At 37.7% G+C, this 20730-nt stretch overlaps 2 protein-coding genes across 5 annotated transcripts in view; one reads left to right on the plus strand and one right to left on the minus strand.

Annotated features, from left to right (window-relative positions):
• On the minus strand, positions 1-20610 carry CNOT7 (CCR4-NOT transcription complex subunit 7). 4 transcript variants are annotated; one of them, XR_003255541.1, is made up of 8 exons: positions 20412-20609; positions 19847-20046; positions 19328-19521; positions 15966-16127; positions 9498-9642; positions 4498-4608; positions 1899-2002; positions 1622-1710 (listed from the first exon to the last, which is right to left on the minus strand). XR_003255541.1 is itself a non-coding variant. In XM_026078167.1 (7 exons), the coding sequence occupies exons 2-7, from the start codon at positions 19961-19963 to the stop codon at positions 1582-1584; spliced, it is 858 nt and encodes a 285-aa protein (XP_025933952.1). In that variant the 5' UTR covers positions 19964-20046; positions 20412-20607; the 3' UTR covers positions 1-1581. The 4 variants fall into 4 exon arrangements, 3 of the variants coding, with proteins under 3 accessions (XP_025933952.1, XP_025933953.1, XP_025933954.1); XM_026078167.1 differs by lacking the exon at positions 1899-2002 and having other exon boundaries at positions 1-1710; positions 20412-20607; XM_026078168.1 differs by lacking the exons at positions 1622-1710; positions 1899-2002 and adding an exon at positions 2027-2130 and having other exon boundaries at positions 20412-20610.
• Positions 20094-20730, plus strand: part of VPS37A (VPS37A, ESCRT-I subunit) — a 15821-nt gene continuing 15184 nt past the window's right edge. Inside the window, exon 1 of the mRNA XM_026078171.1 lies at positions 20094-20099. Coding sequence (XP_025933956.1) covers positions 20094-20099 — 6 coding nt within the window. The remainder of the gene's footprint in view (positions 20100-20730) is intronic.

Consider the following 20730-nt stretch of genomic DNA (forward strand, 5'->3'; position numbering starts at 1 on the left):
TTATGTAAGAAAACATTTCTGAAGCCTTTATTTACAAAAGCTTTAAAAACAAATACCCTCTGTTATGCAAATAATTCGTTGTTTTAAAAAGGACCACCCAGTTACATCATTGTAACTCAATGAAAAAAAGAATTTTTTGAAGTACAAGGTAAAACAGATTAATTTGGCGAACATTTGGAGATTTTTCTACTATTGATTTCAGTGTAGAACACGCACACACATATGCGCGCGCACACACACAGGCACACAATGTCGCACATTCCATCATTTCAGGCTAGTATTTAGCTATTCAATACCAAAAATCCTTCCTGCACAACTGCTCTGTACACATGCTATGCAGGGTTAAGAACTTACTTCAGGGTCCTTTAAAACAATATATCTAAAATATATTGCTAAGATATACTCAAAAATAAACTAGCATTACACTCCTCAGGTAACTTTATTAGCTATAAGTTATTTATATTTTGTTGTTTTACAACAAATCTCTGTAACATCTGTCTTTGTAGCAACTACAAAAAAGCACGATTTAATTGTTCTTCTAATTTAATAGTTCAATTAAATAGTATTTTTTCAGATCTTTGGGTTTTATCTTTAACTAAACTGACTTTCAAAAATCATCAAATCAAGTACATAATAAATATGACTTCATAAAAAGTATTTGGGGTATACATTACTAGAATAAAAGCTAGGAAGTTAATTGAGGGAAGCGTGCCATTACAAAATTCCTACTGTTCCAATATCCTTCAACTCTCAGCTTAATGGCAAAAATGCTAAAGTCATAGCTGTTCTTTTCCTGAAGGGTGTAAAGCTGGTTTTTCAAACATCTTTCCCCCATCACAGAGCGGTTTTAAAGCAGCAGGCCAACCAGAAGCTGACATGTGCAGGATGTGTTTGATGATGACTGAATACCAGTAAAACAACAGCAGTTGTTATGATTTCAGTAGTTTGTTTTGCTTGAACAAATGCAGGTTATGCAGCAAACGAGTCATGTTCTACAGGTTGATACCAAGGAAATTCAGAGTGAAGCTGCTGAACTTGACAAATGATTGTTTTCTAGCTGAGGGCAAAAGAAAAAAAAACTTCAAATAAAACAGAGGATCTGAGTCAGAGTCGCTCTCTAAAGTGCAAATTTGATGGTCCACAATCCTGAATAGCTAAAACGCCTGCATATTGGAAGGGACAGGCAAGAATGGGGAAGTTAGTTATAATCAGTGCTAGTTAATTTGGAGAAGGAAGGAAGAGGGGGAGGGGAAGAGACAAAAAAAACTAAGACCAACTAGGTAAGTTTACCAGACTATTCATTATGATTTAGTTTTCCCCTTCTCTCTGCCACACTGATCCTATACATGCTTCTTTACAAATGGGCTAGCTATGAGGCCAGAAGTAACCCAGAAAATTCTACATATCAATATTAAGATCAAAATCTGTGATAGGAACAGTCAGGTTTAGTACATAGAAAGGCAGAAAAGAACATGTGCTGAGAAAGGGGGAAAAAAAGCCTTATTGTCCAAGGGGTTCAACCAGAGATAAAACCTATATACAAGCACGTGGAGCTCAAAAAAGATGGCCTTTCATTTCATGTCATGACTGCTTGTTAGCTTCTTCTTCATATGCATTTCCTGTGCCATTTTGTACATAAGATGACCCCGAACCAAGGCCATATAAGTGGCCACAATATTTGGCATCATCAATGTGATCTTCAAAGAACATCTAAAGAGTTAAAAGAGAGACACGAATTATTGCCAAAGAAAAAGTTCAGCTTAGATTAAAAGTGCACAAAGGCTTAAAAAAAAGTTACTTTGGTTTTAGCATCACATACCAAATCCCAAGATGCAAAATATGACACAATTAACATAACATAATCTCTTCAGGACAAAATGGGATATATGGCATGATACCTCAAGCAAGGAATCCAGTTAGTCTTCCCATGCATCTTTCCTGATGAAATGGCCAAATAAACAGGTTTGATGATTCTGCATTATCACAGTCATCACTCACTTTTCTGCAAGTGCAAATATATTTCTTCAACTGATTTCTGTGACGTTTCTTGCAAAAGGCATCTGCCTGGTACTCATCACAGGTTTCTGTACTCTACCTACTCCTTGATGTGAGGTTTTCATCATAATCTGTCTTGAAATGGAGATACATCCTGATTCATATTACAAGTTTGTTTTTGGGGGGAGGGAGGAACTAGGGGGATGCTGAGCACAAAACCCATTATTTTGGAAAAATAATTTTGGAAAGTTTTGGAGTTTTGGAAAAAGCAGGAAGATGCCTTTCTGGCTAGCTTCTCATTACAGAGGGGGACTTCGTTTAAAAGGGAACAGCAAATTAAAGCAAATTTTTTTTACTAAAACTGTGCTTACACCAGCCTTCACAAGTCTTAATTACCGAAAGGACCCTTCATTAGAAGCCATATGAAACTCTATGATATTCTAGCTTTCAGGTCTAGGGTTTCAAGCAAGGAGACTATCTACCCCATAAAAATAAAAGGATAACCCACATACACAAAAAAATTCTCCACTCTAAAAAACTTCATGGCAACCCTGGCCATCCCAGTGGTTGACATTCTGAATCACCAGCAACAGCAGAAATCTAAGGCAGCTAGAGGCATGCAGGAGCAGCGTGGACACAATCCATGTCTAAGTGCAGAGAACTGCATATAATGCAGAGTCTAAAAAACCTCCCCCTTTAAATTTTGTTCTTCGCAGCACTGTCCAGATGGAGAATGCTGTACTGCAGAAATTAAAGGAACCTCAGTTTAAAGAGTTTTAAAGCCATCCAGCTGTTCTTAAAGAAACAAATAGGAAAACCCTAAACCCACAGGTCTACTGTTGTAGCATCAATATTTAAGTAACTCTGATGGGAAGAAAAAGATCAACAACTTTTTGGCTGGGACCCAAAATCCCAGCAAGCACATTGCAACCCCTTAGCAGCAATCAGTAACATAATATATCTTGTACCTTTAAAAACACTGTAAAACAATGTTTTTCACTAAGCCATATATCATTAAACATTCAATTCTACTGAAAAGGCTTTAAAAAGCATACTAAGTATATTTCTCTATGCTGATTACTGCTTTGTTTTTTAGAAATGCCAGGTTTTTAAAGCATCTCTGAAAAATCATCATAATCAACCCATCTTTGTTGGCTTCATTAAGCTAATGGTTTGCACTAAATTCAAGAATTTCTACTTGTCCAAATAAGAATGTTTGGTAAACAAATTCAATAAATTTATTTGTCATGTAATGAAGACTACATCTTATTAAAGAAATGATCATGGATTTGAACCTTTTCTCTATCGAACTTGAAATGGTATCTTAGGTATGCTTATTATTATTATTTCCCTTTAGTTGCTTTGGATTTTGTTTCAAATTCAAAAGTGAAAGATTAACAATATCGGGCAGATTGCAGTTAGCCATACCATGCTTGGATCATACCAGAAACACAATCCTCTATTGCAACTGTAGCACATGACATGCTTGACAACTTTAACAGTTTCAGCAGGATAAATCACAGCACTCACGTTTCACTTCCACCAGAATTTGTCAGAAACTCGTGCTCAGTTTCTCTCTTATACAACAGGCTGGATTGCAGAAGGTAGTAAACTCAGGATGCAGTATTAAATCTTATGAAAAGATGACGTTTGCTACTGTGATCAGCTTTGATAATGGTAAATGAGACTGAATCACTGGCAGAATGCCATGTTTATACGCACTGGCACTTACCCTGTTCATTGCTTTCAGAAGAGGCCTTTTCAACATTTATTTGTTCTGTTAATGTAAAATATCCTAATATTTCCCCTTTATATGCAGACAAGTAGCAGGGATAGGCTAAGTTTATACGACCTGACTTCCCTTGCTCTGAACCTTGAATTAACTGACTGATGTCTAATCTTTTAGAATCCGTGTTAAGATTATTTGTGCTTTACTCAATGGCAAGGAACAGATGTATGGACATTCTCCGCAGCACTCTGCGATTCAATATTTATTATTCCTGTAGCCTACAAGTTCAGATAAAAGTGGCTAATGCAGACAGACCTCCTCTTTCCCCCCTACTAGGCCTGTCACAAATAGCAGTGCACGTCAGCTAGGTGTAACAGCGAGCAGAAGCTCCCCAGAAGGCAGCCTGAGTAGGGTCACCCAAAAAGAAGCAGTGTTTGGCTCCAGCAGCTTATAACCCACTGCAGCAGCCATCTAAAAAAGGCGGCCTGCAAAACAGGGAGGCAAAAAAAACCCCACTCCCCAYCCCCAAAGCAAAGCATAGGATGGAAATAGGAAGCAATACTCACTTGCGGCAGCTAGCTAAGAAATAAATAGTGCTGGTTCACACCTACCCTGGGGAAAATACAAGTGGTCTTATTTTTGTCAAGAAACCAGTGGCCCCTTAAGCCCTTCTGAGGTCTCCTTAAAATACAGTAAACTTATCAAAAGCAGCAACCCCATCTGACTATTACAGCAAGTTACTATCATGAGGATAAACCAATATGTCTACCTACTTCTCTCATTTTGAAAAAGGCCATTCCTGTGAGTAAAGAATCAGATCCTGCCTGATGCTGTGGTCCTATCCTTTCCAGCTCTAACTGCTCAGCCACTTCTTGTAATCCACCCTGAAAAAGAAAACAGTACTGTTAACTGCAGAAAAAATATTGCAGTTCAGTTTTTTGATTCATATTTGGGAAAACTTGGTACACAGGACTTACAACCTTATGTATATTTTAAAGTTTGGCACAGTAGCTGAAACAGTCACTATGCTAGACAAATGCACACCTGGAGAATCAAGTGCTCAGCAGCAACTGCAGCATTAGAATTCTGTGCCAGTCCTAAATATAGTATTAGTTGTGACCAACCAATCTACTACTCCTTCAGGTTCCAGATACTCCAGTAACAGAAGTCATTACTTAACAAAACAATTCCTTCAAAAAGTTGAAAGGACTGGCGATGTAGATGAACAAAACAAGGCATTCCTTCCTGTACTCCTATTTCAGTGAAAGTTTAAAAGGTGAAAATGCTGTTCTACAAACACAGGAATTCAAGCGCTTATGAATGAGATGCACACATGCCTCCATGTGTTAAAGTATCTAGGTTTCCTTTGAAAGAGACTTTTTTCTTTCCACTTACCTTTCAACAATTAAGCTGAGGGTTTTTCACTTCCCCTCACAAAAACTTAAGTATCCAGAACACTCCAAGGAGTTCAGGAAAATGTTACACATTTAGAAACCAGGTGCTAAAGTCAAAAAAAGCCCACTTCCTCTCCTCAGGACATTCTTATCCTCTTCAAATTTAAAGTTTGTTTTGTTAACTACCATAAGAGGGTAGAAAAAACACACACAAAAMCCCCCAACATTTTGTAACCAGTTTAAGATACTAAAAGCCAAAGGCATGGTCGGCTTTTCTCTTAGATGTATATTTAGTGGTCTTTAAAACAGTCACACTACATCTGTAATGAAACCTACTTCTTATAAAAAGGATATGAACAGCTCACATACAGAAAGGGAACCATTTAAAGCAGTATTGTCCTCTTTGAATGTTGATACAAGATTTAAAATGATAGCTCCAAAGACTGAAGGTGCAGAGATCACTGCAGAGCTTCTGCAAAGTGACCTCTCTCAAAGCTACAGCCTTCTGCAGTTTTGAAGCAAATTTTCTTCCTGGTAAGTTTAACTTATGTGAAAGCCTTGGCAGCCTCTGGTAAGACTATCCCCTAAACTGCACAGTGGCTAAATTAACCCTTCATTTTAGTGCTAGAAAATGGTAACAACCACCACTTGCAGAAGCAAACCTCTCAGAAACCAGTTTGTTTTTACACAGATAGCATGTGTATCTTTAAACTGATTCGTGTTAAACTGTAACTGTGATCTTTTAATACCATGAACTACACTGTGGGAATATAATTTTGTACAAGTTTTCTTTATCATTAAGACATTAAGCTACTGGCAAGAGGCTAAAAAACACGTAGGTGCATTATGATCTAGAAAGGACAAAGACAACCCCCTTAATGCAACTTTGAACTCTGCAAGGCAAAAACGTAGCAGAGAGGCCATACTTTTAAACAAAGACTCCCTAGTATTTGAGTTCACCTGTCCTCACACCCTTAACCTGTTTTGAGTACAGGAAGGGAAGCAGTAAGAGGCAAAAGTGTAACAGGACAAGTTAAAATTCAGAGTAACAAAAATAACATATCTTTTCAGATAAAATTTTATGAAAATTTCTATGAACCTTATGGCTACAGGTTTGGGTCTGGGTTTTTGTTTTCTTGTAAAAGTAATAACATTCCCAAGTAAACCCTACAACCAACATGAAGATCTGGTATTGCTATGGCTAGTTTTATTCTAGCTCAAGCAGCAAGAGGATAGTTTATGAAAGTTTAAGATGAGAATAAGTCGATACACTAGCTAGTTAAGTAGAGAATTTGGCTTGTTTTCTTTCCTTGCTTGTATATGACACTTGAACACCGCATACGTGCTAACTCAGTTATTTAACACACACTCTTAAGAAAGGGCTGAGGGTTGGTGGACAGAAAGGAAGAGTATCTCAGATACAAGGTTGTTCTCTGCTCTCCGACTTGCAGTAACAAGCTGTTCAAGTTAGCAACTGCTGTTAAGCCTGCCCGCTTTTAAGATACCATTTGCTGCTTTTAAGCCCTTTACAAGCAGTGACTGAACAGTGCCTCATCATCAGGTTCTTCTAGCTGTAAGACTATTTACACCAGCTTCAAATAGCTCTGATTTTTATTATTCAAGGGTTTTTCTTCAGTGATATTTATACACTGGCTGCAAGTTCTGGAATGTAGATATAATAATTCAGAAATTACAGTAACAGCGGTCTATAGAAGAATGCTTTGAAAACAGTGCTTTCAGTGGTATATTTATTTTTAAATACATCACACACTACTTCTGTGAGAAACTTCTTGGTCTATAACTGCAAAAATTACAGAATAAAACCCAGCTGTTTCTGAAGATTAATAGGCTATTGAGATTCTCTTTCAGACAAGACTTTTGCATTCCAGATAAGAACATTTTTTCTTGGGAGAGGAGGATAGGAAGACAGTAGAAGGGGAACCAAAGGAAAAAAAACCTAAAATGATTCACAAACTATGGATTACATTTCTTCTACCTGCTGAGTTAAATATACATTTTCCTTTTTATAGAGATAATGTTTCTACAAAATTCCAGATTTTCAGAGCATCAGTTTTCAAGAAGAGGTCAAACAAATTGATTTATATAATCATATTACCATAATCAACAGCAAATCCAGACCAAACTCAAGTTTCATGGCATTGGTAGAATTCATTGTTCTGTACAAATCCCATAATTAAAGCATGTTTCAAACAAGGTCTATAAATCTACATTATCTATAGTTGCCATTACTGTAAAAGGTATGGAATTGTCAACATAGAAAGGTTTGTAGAGAATAAGCAAAAAATGTAAGTCTATACTGCATTAATATATTTCAAGTTAACTCCCAATCTGCATGCCACTAAAGCACACATGCCCATTTGAGTTAGAGCAGAATAACATACTGTAAATTCAGAGACTACCTTAATTCCATAAAAAAGCAGCAAACAGCTTCCCAGTCCTAAAGAATACTTCTCTTCTCAATGTCAAAATGCATTTTTGGATGGGTGAGGGGAAGCTACAGCAAATGAGTGCATTTCATATGAAAAATAACTTACACAAGTCAATAAAGCACAACTGCACAGCAGTTCAATTCACTGCAATTTAATAGAGATTTAAAGTGACATATGTTAGGAGACAGCGCATGCATTTTAAGAGTCACAACACTGAAATGTTTGAAACAAGTTGCTAAACAGCTGTTCTCAGTACAGAACAAGTCCACCATCATTTCATCACTGGTGTTTGGAGGGGTAGGGCAGTCCACATCCCTTCCCCTTCTGTCATTACCAGTCTGCAGGTTAGATGACAGGATCAAGATTTACCACAGGAAAGCTGGCCTACATATTAAACTGAAAAATCATCCTTGTTCTTAACATTTGCTGAAATAAGACCTGCGAGGGTTTTTCTTGTCTTTTAAAATACAGCAGAATCTCTCAAAAATGCAGGTTACATACAACTATTTCTTAATGAAATGATAGGAAATACAATCCCTTCCTCCCCAACCCCATTCCAAATGTATACTGTTACTAGAGGCTTATTAAATCTGTCACCTCTCCCAGATCACTGAAGTTGGATTATACATTTTGTTCCCGGTGCAAGCTGCCACCAGTAAGACACCAGATACTTTGCTTTCCTTCACCAGGAAGGAGAAAGGTTTTCTGTTTTTAAGACTCCTGAAGTTTATGAACATCTCATTTTTTCTTCTGGCCTCATTGGAGAAAACCAGTTTCTAAAATGTTCTTTAATACCTAGCCATTTGCCAGGCTGATTATCCCAATAACAACAACTCTGGATGAACACAGGTAGGTATACTTTTCTTGCTAACTGAAATGGAGGTCTCCATTTTCAACATCAATTTGATTAACAAAAGGAATTACACACCTTACTTCCCACACAAGTAGACTGCTGCTTAAAAGTGACACATTCTATTTGGTTAATCTCAGAAAGAAACAGAGGATTGTAAACCCCGCGCAGATCACTAGTTCAGCATGCTGAAGTGGCAAGCCATTCCTTAGTCACGATTTGATTGTACTACAGTCAGCATTCTCTTTTTCCTTCAGGTTTGGATTAAGAAAGCCTAGCGAACTGGGTTACTTTCCATGAAAGCAGCAAGTCATTTACTGCCTCGGATGAGCGGTGCACCTCATTCCAGTAGTAGTCCAGAGTCTTACAGTTCTCTGGCAAGTAAAGCTGTAACAGTCCCTGTAGTTCTGGGGTCCCATCTTTCACTTTGCTGTCTTCCCCTTCACACACTTAGTTCCAGTTTGCATTCATTCTCCAGTCCAATAAAGTCTTCTCCAAATTTTAAGCCCGACAGAATAAGCCAATTAGTAGCCCCACTGGCCTGACATGAGAGATTAGTTTCTAGCACTGCATTTTTTCTAGAAGTCGCATGTTGTCCCTGAACATAAGCTGCTTTTTGTCTTTCCTTATGGGGCCATCTGAAGCATTCTTCGCTCCATTCCTCTTCCTGAGACACTTCCACAGCATCATCGTTGCCATTACCTTTGCCAAGACGACTGCAGTCCTTTAGTGGACTGCACAGTGAGGAAATAAGAGTATATGAAACCCATCAATTCTTATGGCTCAAGTGAAGGATTACTTCCAAACATGGGCTTATCATCTGCAGCACAGACTGGGCACAGCTACTGATACAGTATCAGCTTGCTACTTAACTGGTAAGCAGTTATAAAAGTTGATGTGTGCTCCTGCCTGCCTCTATCAGTAGCCTTTAATATTAAATATACAAAGTTTGAGACAAAAGTGCTGATTAATGGGTAATATCAAAGCAAAACAGGACAGAAAACAAGATAATCTTTTAGCAGAAAATTCTCTCTCTTCAAAAATAAAGTCTGCTCTGAGTCATATAACAGACTACTTACCTTTAGATTTTTGCAACTCTTCATGAGATATTTTACATCATAGATGACAGGGAAAAACAATCTCAATATCTCAAAGAAGTCCAGCTCTTCTTCAGGTAAATTAGAGTTTGTCAGGATTTTGATTAGGTAGCCGAAGTCATATCCACTGCAAATTAATAACAAAAACAATATAGGCAAATAACTTGAAACATCCTTCTCACTTCCAGCATCAAGACTTTCTTTACTTACACAATAACAGGAAGACACTTCACTTAATTTCATGCAGTTTAGACCGACTCTTACATAAAATCAAGTGTCTGAATGCAAATGGCCCTAACTGCAGCTTCTAGAGAAAACATCTCCAAATCAGTCTCAATGAGGCAGAACAAAGAAGGAAAAACCAAGATCTGCCTGCCAGAGCTTCTCCAAATCCTGAAACAAGGTAGTACCGCTGGAGCTTCACCTAATGCAAGCTTTATGCTGATAAAGGCTTTTTTTCTAGTGATGACCATTCATCCTCTTTCCTTGCAAGGCAGAGGTTACAAGTCAATGCTGCACAGTAACTGGTGGCTGCAACAACTGATAGTCACCCTGACACAGCTGATCAGCTACTGCCAGGCTGCTCACCCTCTAAAGATCAATGGACAATCAGTCATCGTTGATCAAACTGCTACATAAAATCAGTCAGAGCAGATCACATGCGAATGCTGCAGTTGCACAAGCACTTTCAGCAAGTTTAAGAAGTAGCTGACACAGAAAGAGGGTACTCACTCTGTTCATGCCTGATCCCCTGTACTTGCAGGATTAGTCACGCACATAGGCATTGAACTGGATCAGGGGACTGACCCTGATTCTTGTTATTCGGTTAGCACTGAACCAAATCACTTCCTAGATTTGGTTCATGTGCAATTTTAAAAATGCCTGTACCAGCAAAGGAGATAAAAAACACACAGCAGGGCTGCCTCTTTTGAAGGCCATATCAGCTTATGCTGTTTATGGCATCTTAGCATATAGCCACAGTACAATTCAAGTGAATGGGTGGCCACTACAGACTCCAAATTCACAGCTTAAGATTTCATATTGGTTCTTGGTAGCATGAGGATTATACTCAAAAACAAGAATTTTGCAACATGGTCCAAGTCTTGCCTGGGGCCTTTGAGCTTTAACTGTAAGGTGAGTGCTATAAAAAATACATGTCAGCTGAAGACACTGTACTACTGATCCTGCAGATATTCAGCACCTACTTAGGCTGCTGACTTCTCATGCAGGGTCAAGGCTTTAGCTTACATACTAGACGCAAGGAGAATTGTTTATATGTTTTGTATACAATGTTCTTTGCACCACCTTGGTCTTACGAATTTCTACACAGACGCTAGAAAATCTTGAATGTAGCAAGAGTGAATGGATTGTTTCCTAAAAATCCATTAACACAAGATACAGAAAAGGTACAGATTACTACAGCTCTAAGGGGTTTTCCAGTACTCTAACAGGGATTTCAAGTCGAATGAATCCAGCAATGCATTTGGTGCTTTGAAGCTCTGCTGGCAGCATTCCAAGCTCCACAGCAGCAGCCACTGGCCAGGAAGCAAAGGAGTCAAAAGATACAGAGGACTGCAGCTGAGATTTACAATGCAAAACTTACAGCATACTTAGCAAAACAATAGCTTGAGAGCTTAACTTTAATTGAGAACCTACTGGAAAAAAAAGCCTTTATCAGCATAAAGCCCTCTTAGGCAAAAATATCAAACCAACCAACCAAAAAAATCTAACTGTCCATCTCCCCCCTTTAGCAAAAAAGGTTGCTCAGAAAGACACAAAGAGTCAAAAAAGATTGTTCAAGATTAAGGAGAGATTAATCTAGAGATTAGACAGCATGTTTATGAATTCACTGAATTCATGACATTTGTCATCCTCATGGCTCAAACAAAAGCTGCATCACTTCCAATTTCTATTACGAAGGAAATACTGTGAGAATAGAGAAGTCAAAAGATTCATTTAGTCTTTGTATTGAGGGGGAGCAGGTTATCATTAATTTGCAATTGTGATGAAGAACTGCACATTTTTTCCTGTCGCTTACAGAAAACTAGTTCATGCCAGAATCCTCATGAAGAAAAAGGGAACAGGATATCTAAAGAGTGGAATTCTTTAACAGACAGGATTACCCTTTCACTGCATAACAGCATTCAATCAGATAACTGTTCCTGGATCTTCAGCATGAGTTGGTTTTAGTCAGCTCAGAGTGATTGCTTGCATTCCTTAAATTCCAGCTGTTTGCCCTTAGTCCCATTGTCCTCATAACAATCATCACAAACCACATGTTATTAATCATAGTACAGTATTAAGACATTTATATAATCTTTTTACTATACTTCTGGTAATTAACAAGTGCCAGTCATCCAAGTTTACATAAACATAAGACCTGCCACTCTAATTCAAGACTAAGTTCGAAAGTAGTTCAAGTCTAGTTCAAAAAATTTTGATTGGCCACTGCTGACACTAACAGAAGGGTAAGAAAGTCCACAGTGAGCAATTATGTAATTACCAGCTCATTAGAGAAGTTTTCTTCTAATCCTCTAACAGGCAATTAGTGGTTGGTTTATACTCCAAAGCACACAGGCTTCCTTTCCTTAAAAAGCTTTCACCCTTCTAATATAATCACTTAAAGTTGCTAAGTGCAGCTAGCCACAACCCCTGGAGCTATACAGCAACATAAGCACATTACAGCCACAGGTTTTTCAATGAACATGGACAGCTGTAGGCAACAGGACCGTGGAAAACATCTAAAGTGTCTGTATTTCTTTCCCCTACTACCCAGAAAGAATTCAGATAGCCAATTAACTATGAACTTTATTCAAGTACAAACAGTCTCTGAAATAAAACCTGGCAGGCTGCAAAAGCTCCATTTACTCCATTTTATAACTGGCTATATATTCAGATAGAAGTGAATCAACAGATTAATTTTTACAAAAACTAGTTAGACACAAATGATCATTGAAATACCATGTCTTGGAATTTTTCAGCTTCCCAAAAATGTTTAGGATAAACATGCACAACCTGACTCCCAAGGCAGATCAAGGAGGCTGCACTTAAATGGACACCCAAATCTTCAGCAGACCAGTCAACTGAACCTCCACCCAGCATTTGAGCTCTTCAGTTTTGTGACTGGTTAGACTGCCAAGCACCCACAGCTTTCTTAACTGGAGCATGAATTAGAAATTCAGAGTGCCCTCCTTCTCTCATTTGGGTTGCCTCTTTTATCAACTCAAATATATTCCAATACAGACAAAAGATTTAATGGAATCTCTTATGACATATTAGCATACAAGAATTGGTGAGAGTACAAAAGGTTCCTCACTCGTGCCTGGCAGATATGCAGGCCCACAGAGATTCACCAATGGGTCAGGATGCCAGCGCAGCTACATCAAGCAGAGATGGAAAGCATTCAGAGAATTTGAGAAGTTAACAGCTTAGAAAACAAATTGCACAAGAGTTCCAGGAAACTGAAGAATGGAAAATGAAACAAAACAAAAGCCTCACACTTTGAGGAAAAAAAAAAGCATTTCCTTCATCCTCATTTCCTAAGAGACCCACAAATTTTTGAGGTCAGTAGTATCTAAAGCATTTTTGAGAAACCAGAAACAATAGCATAACAACATAGGGAGAGAGGGGTATTAACAAAAGCTTTCCAGAGACTGGCTATGGTTAGAAGCAGTAGATCACTGACCTGTCAGAACAATCTCTGAAAATTCAGTTAGCAAGTAATGAATAGGATCAAGAATTTAAAGCCATGATTAAGATACTATCTTTCTAAAAGCAAATCCTGAAGTGGAAAGTGAAGAGTCTCAATACTGCTAAGTTTGGGTGAGAACCACAAGAGTACATCCTAAGTACAAATAAGCAAGTTTAGAAAAACTGTGTTTGGAAAGAAAACACTAACACACTTCTCTCTTTGAAAGTTAATAATCAATGAACACAGTTTTCCATGTATTTCTATGGGTTTAGGGTATACAAAGGTCACCGTATATTTTCCAAACTGGAACCATAAGTCTAGATCCCACTATTGACACTATATCTATTGAGCACAGCTTTTTCAGGATTCAAAGAACTACTGCAGGGAGAGTGTATATGAAATATAAATTTTCAACCGAGTGTCATATTGTTTAAGTTTCTACTGACAAAACATAACCACAATCAGCCTAAGATATACTTAGAAACAACCGTTTACTGTTCTTTGCTGTACACCTTATGTGACCCATACTCATTAAATAAGCTTTCTGCATTCAGTCTTAGCTTTCTCAGTTCCTCAGATCTCCACCTGTTACTCCACCTTTTGTGCTCAAGATAATATCAATATGCCTTGTCAAGTTCAAACCACTTAAGCACCCTCTGAATTCAAGCAACAGTCAAGCAACATGGACAGTCAGCATTTGACAAACATTTCCTAAATTTTTGCTGAAATAGCTATTGTAAGAGGATTTCTAAAAACATTTTCAGTGAAGTCTGCAACTGAAATCCATCTTAGCGCAGATGCAACTAAATTTTAATAAAGCTATCCCCAAAACTTAACACGAGCTGCACTGGTAAAAATGGCATTAGGCACATAGTTTGCACTGTATTTCTACTAGCATGATGTCAGTCAGGAATCACACACAGCCAATATACCTATACTTTAAAAAGAGGCCCTAGTGCAGAAATGGCTTATGTCTTCTTTTGCTAGTATAACTTATACTAGACCCCTAAAGTTATTAAGCTATATTGGAAAAACAATGCTACAAAAGATGCTACAAAAACATGATGGCCTTTGCTGATGTATCAGTTACAAGTATAAGCAACCCCCACCCCCCATCCTCCTAACCCATGTAAGTTATTTTACTGTAGTTAAGTGTAAAACACAAATATACATAGCAGAGCACATAATACTGAGTTTAAGCTGAAACAAACTTAATTCACTGATCCAGTGTTTGCAATGGTTTCCATACAATTCATAGCATTCTTTTTCCAATCTTTTCCTAAGGTTCTACCCTGGCAGCAAGATACCAGAGTAAGGTTATTCTGAAGTCATATTGTGAGTTGGGATGGCTACAAGTGGAAGATGTTGTGAGCAGATTAGGTCCCAAGTGTAATCAAAGTGGATCCCCCTAGATGTTTTTTGTTTTTTTTTTTTCCCCTTGAAAGTCAGTCTATAACTGGAAAATATTTCTAATAAGCAAGTCAGAGAGATGAATTCTGCAAGAGACCGGGTCAAAGAACTGACATACTTCTTATAATGGCTAGCAGCAGATGTTCAGAGCACACAGAATGCTTAACAGTTTCTTTGAAGACTGTAGTGTTTAGCCATTTTAGATAACCAGATTTCAGTTTTTAGCAGCCCCAAACAAAATTCCTCTTTTGTTTATTATTTATGGAAATAAAATTGATAAGCTGAAGCAATCCTTTTTTCTTAGTTGTTTAATAACTTAAGCTCTTCTTTGATTCCACGTGCTTTGGTTCCATGCGTTCCTCTCTCCCAAGCCCCCTCCTCCAAGATTTAATACTTAAGGATGAACAAGTTCTGGTTTTTGTTTTTGTTTATCTCCTCTTCTAATTTASTAAGCTAGAAATTACCACTCATCAGTGTAGCAAGTGTGATAAACAAGAATAAAACTGTAATGAAACTTATGGTCTCAGCTCGGGCATTTGTTCTAACTTTGTTAACTTGCTCAGCAGCCAGCATTTAAAATGTCAACATAAGGGCATTACATAGCAATAAGCCTTTAAAGCCACTGTTGCTTGCAAAAAGTGCAAATTATCTTTGGCATGTAGTTGACTGTACAATGACTACCGCATAAGTGTAACGATTTAAACTTTATTAACACTGGAAGATCTTTTGTATCTTGACAGTTTCACAGAGATTTAATGTTCTCATTTCTGCTTCTTCTACTTGGAAAATTAGTTCCTGTGATGGAACGAATTGTAAGATGTATTCATTGCTGCTACTAGAATTAAGACTTTCATCATGGCTCTCCTTTTAAGATGAGTGATTTGCAGCTGTGCAGATTACCAGACAATTTAAAACAAAATTTGAAGTGTTTTATAAAACAATTCACTGGTAATTCTGTAGTGTTTCCCATGAGCCAAACAATATTTGCTCAAGAAGTGCTTACAAATAGTTTGCTTTTATTGTTTCTATTATTACTTGCACATGTGGTATAAAAAGATGCAATGCCACCTGCTGGCTTAAGAGTTTCATGTTTTTCTGGTTCACCCCTTCAGTGAAATCAGCTATAAAAATAAAATACCAGTACCACTCTGTATATTCTATTCTTCTAATACAGAATGGTACCTTATGTATTACAGTAGAAATAGTTTTTTTTAAGTCTCATCAGCTAAGATATGTGCTATGTACTGTATCAGATGTATACCACTTAAAACATGAGGTGTGAAATCCAAGTTCTAGAATGAGAGAATAGTCAAAATAGGCAATTCAAATGCTTAACATATAAAATTTACCTATGAAATGAAAGCCACTTGACTCCTTCGCACAGTACAACTCCTGATGTCATAAGCAGTTCTGCAAAGTACTGTGTCTCAATTCCTTCTTCCTCATGCTTTTTAAACTGGATGCCAGATGTCGTTAATAGTTCAATAGAGTCCTGGGCATACATATCTTCTCTAAAAGAGAGAGGGAAAAAAATAAATTTTCATAATCTATAGACCTTAGTGATTATAAACCTGGTAATAACTCACTCACTCCACAGGCTTTACTAGCATAAAGGAGGAGCAACTTGACTGTGTTACTTGTTTGTTACAAAAACAACCACTTTTCATACTATTTGTTAACCTTCATTAGCATCTGATCACTCCCAGCATCTCCATTCCTACATTCTTGATAACGACCTAGCTCCCTGCTCCTCATCCTATGCCCTAGTAGGACTCCCCTTTTGTGAAATCTACAGAGGAAAGTAAATGTATGAACACAGATATTTTACCAAATAAGATCTGTTATTTATACTGTAACAAAGTAAATACAACAGTTGAGAGGCACTTCTTAAATCTGTTACATTACAGATTTAAGAACAGCCCCCTCCAAATCAGATCCCAATGCTTTATTCATTCTGTGGACAGTATTTTCTGCTCATTTCTGGTTTTCTGTGATTTAAGCTTACAGAAATGTTCAGACAGACACACACACACACCCCACTCATCCAAACTTCCTTCTCACTACAACTGGAAATTGAGTATTTGCCCCATCTAGATGATCCTTACAATTCAGCTAACCCCAAAATTTCTCTCTAAACCATCAGCTTCAACTTTTCTTTAACAGCCAGATTTTGGACCTACAGTTTAACAGGAGGGGAAAAAAAAAAAAGTTCCTCTATGCTTTGTTTGATCCCTCTTATCCCTGTATTTATTCCCTTTATCACTAATATTTTTGTAGATTCTTAGAAATTTTGTGATGAAACAGATATAGATTAAATTTTATAATTAGAAAAAAAAAACCCTGTTGTCATAACAAAGACATAAAATGATTAACTGAAAAGTAAATGCACATGTGGCTTTACTTAGAAGACAATATTCATATTATTGACCACAACATACCATTCTACAAAGTTTCTTCAGTGTACAGGTTTTAATTTTAGTGAAGGACAACACCCCCCCCCCCCAAATTAAAATAGACAAGACAACCCAATATGTCAAACCAAATATATTTCCAAACTACATTCAATGGTAGACTTATAATCCCTACACTTAATAGCAAGTCATCATTCATCAGGACATGGAGATACATTCTCCAAATATGTTGTATCTCTTTTCCTCCCTCACACACAGCTGCTCATTAGCTCTCCAGCTTTAAGGCATCAACTTCCCAACACCTGTCCATTTCCATAACACATCAAAGAACCCATCCAAAACAAACATGCCTATTAAAAAATAAAAATAAAAATTCTAGTTTGTTGCTCTGCACTAATTAGTTGGATATTTAGTTTAGAGCAATATTTATCCTCTTTAAAATACATTGTGACAAGGCCTGGCTGGAACAGCACACACACACACACAAAAAAATACCCTTTAGGAACAGCCAACAGCTGTTTTGCTTTAGGAGCAGAACACTTGGCACAGTGCCATTTCCCAACAGGAAATTTAGAAACAGATGAAAACTTATTAAAAAAAAAAAAGCAGGTTATTTCCCTATCCCTGTTAAAAATATTATCCTTGTGTTAAGCAGCATTCATCTAGCTTACCATTTGGGATAAAATCTCCACCAATGAATTAGTAACAAGTTAGTTCAGTGAGTACCTAGTTCCTACCTTACCAAACTTTCTTAGCTATGTAGCACCTGGCACAAATGGATGGAAAACTACTTTTGTTTTCAGTTACTTGACATTAGGTAGATCTTTGAAGCTCAGAAAATGAATAAAACATAACCCAGGCTCTTCTCCACTGATCACAGTTTGGAAGCAATCCATTCCTCCTCCACTTCCTCCTGCACTTAGCAGGATTAGTCTATTCATTTATTAAGATAATGGATAATTTCTATCCAGCATTTATACGGCCAAGTAGGGTCAGAGATACCAAAATAGTGAACCCGCACTTCCTTTTCTTTCAAGAAGTGCTTCAAACAAAAAGAGCATGTCATTCCTCAGGCCAAACCAATTTGTGACAAGTCACAGCGCTGCTTGTTTAGAAGAGCAGAAAGATCAGGAGAGACTACAGCAGTTTTTTTTGTTATAACAGTCCTGGTGACTCTGAAAAGAAGTGTTTTTATCTGCAGAAAAAAAGGCCTATTCTCTAAGCTTCCTTTTTTAGGCTGCAGTTTTAACTCATGTATATCAAGTTTCCCAGTGGTCAGCCCATAACACAATTACCAAAAAAATGCAAGCCTTCAAAATATTTGAGAAATGTTTGCACTCAGACTGAGCCATATGAGAACYTGTCAGACTGATTATGTTTAGTTAGGTGAGGAAAAAAAAAAAAAAAATCAAGATACTGCCTTGGTAACCTTGTTAGCTACTTGTTAAAGATGTAATTATAACTCCACGTAAGTGTCTAGTCCCACTGGGAAAGTTACATTCATACTTAAAGATTTATCACTGACAAAGCCACTTTCTAAGGTGAAGTCCAGCATACTATTCTGACAGATAGTAGAAACAGCTTGTTTTTTTTTTTTAAATCAACATGTTACACAAAAAAAATCCAGAATAGCTGCTCAAAAAAAAAAAATTCAGAACAGAAATCTCCACAAGAATTATGCTGTAGAATTTAGCAAACCCCTTTTAGCCAATAAGCGAAAATTAAAATACAGTACAGTAAATAGAAGAAAAGCTGCTACAGTATTAAGAAGTTGACAGTATTCTACCTAGAATATTATCATGATCTTGTTGTGTGCCTTTCAATAAGAATAATACTTTAAAGAATATGCTTTAGAACTTGCTGATGATTGTTGTCATGCTTTGTTTTTAGTCACTTAAATACCTTTGTATTTTTTCTTCAAATGTTTGTGTTATCCATTTAAAATATACAAGAAATAACATGCCACTCTTATAACAGCCAGAAAGATTTAAGCTAAGTTTTGGCGTTTTATAGTTTAAACTTCATACTTTGAAGCACTAAATATGAATATGCAGAGCTAACTCTTCCATCACTTTAAAACTTTGTTGAAGTTGTTTCACATTTCTGACTAAATTACAAACAATAAGACAGTCTGCACAGAAATGAAGGAAGAAAGCATGCGTTTGCCCAGCCAAAATTTTCCTCATATAAAGCATTCCAAACAGTGCATAAACATAGCATAAACTTTTATAACCTATAATACATTTTTGTATCAATAAATCAGAAACATGCATCTAACCGTAAGGAGATTTAACACTTACGTTAAATTAAATTTAAAATTAAATTGCCACGTTGAAGTTCCTGGAGGGTATTCTCCTTGCTCATTCATAAATGTCAGTCCTAGCTGAATTATTTTTAGCAAGTCTACATTACAGCGTAATAATTGGTACTGATAGTCTGCGTTGCTTCTGAATTCTCCAATAGGCCTTGCAACTACACCTGGAAATTCTGTATCCTGTAAGAACAGAGTTAAAATATCAACAGAAGACCTTCAAAAAATATTTTAATATTAAAAATCAGCAGTGTAAAAATTATTTCAAGCATGGAATGATTTCATAGCTGAAGAATATTGTAACTGTAACCTTAAAAAAGATAATAGATTAGGATTTTAATGTTTATAAAGTATTATCATTAATTCAGCGCTAAGAATCCATTGTTCTTTCAAGGAAAATGGATAACACTTAAACAAGTTTAAAACTTTACTAAAAATTTACTAACATTAAATGAGTTCATCATGTTTTTGTGGTAATGTGCCAGGTAAAGATCAAGTGCCCACTTACCATAGCTACATAGTTATACTTCCGTATAACTTGACGAATTTTCTTCATCTCTTCATCCAAGTTACAAGCCCAGACTTCACAGATTCTTTGACTATGGTCTACAGTAGCTGCTGGCATAGTGGGGGGCTTTAGAGACCATACATCAAAAGTTACACTTGACTGGGGATCAGTTTCATAAAGAGGGCTTTAATTTTTTTTACCTAAGAGACAAAGAAAGGAAAACAGTAAGCATAAGTTTCTATTCCTCATGTATGTAAGAAAAAGTCCTGAAACACCTGAATCAAGCTCTTCAAAGCCTCATAAAACGCACACAGCTTAGCCACCAAAGCCACGTGAGTTTCCATTACACCAGTACGGGTCTCGGTCAAAAACAGAACCTTATGATTCTGTTACTCGTTTCATCTCTCGCCCAAAGCCTGGCAAGCAGGCAAGGCGCACAAGTTCAACAGATAAGAAGAGACACTTGCACTCAGGGCCAAGCCCACGAGCGTTATTCCCCGACGGGATAGAAGAGCCCAATCCCTAGGGTTTGCGTAACGCGAAATGAAGAGGCAAAGTGACTAACAGCGTTACGCCAAACTCAGAGACGCTCCGGCTGACAACCTCAAACAGCTCCGCAGTCTCAGAGCCTTGTGTAGCATAGAAATTTTCGTAGTTCACGCGGGGAATCGACCGCGCCAAGGCACGAGCGGAGTGCGAAGCACGGAACAGACGCGGCCCGCCGGACTCGGCTTCCTGCCGCCGCCGGTCTCCCGGGGACGTCCGCGGGCGCCCGAGGCCCCAGAGGCGCCGCCGGGGCCGTCCAGCCGCCCCCCGCCAGCGCGACCAGCGGCTTCGCGCAGGGCCCGCGCGCAACACAACGCAACGCAACACGGCGCCGCCGC

The sequence above is a fragment of the Apteryx rowi genome, unplaced genomic scaffold (assembly GCF_003343035.1).
Source record: "Apteryx rowi isolate R43461 unplaced genomic scaffold, aptRow1 scaffold_472, whole genome shotgun sequence".
Classification (NCBI taxonomy): domain Eukaryota; kingdom Metazoa; phylum Chordata; class Aves; order Apterygiformes; family Apterygidae; genus Apteryx; species Apteryx rowi.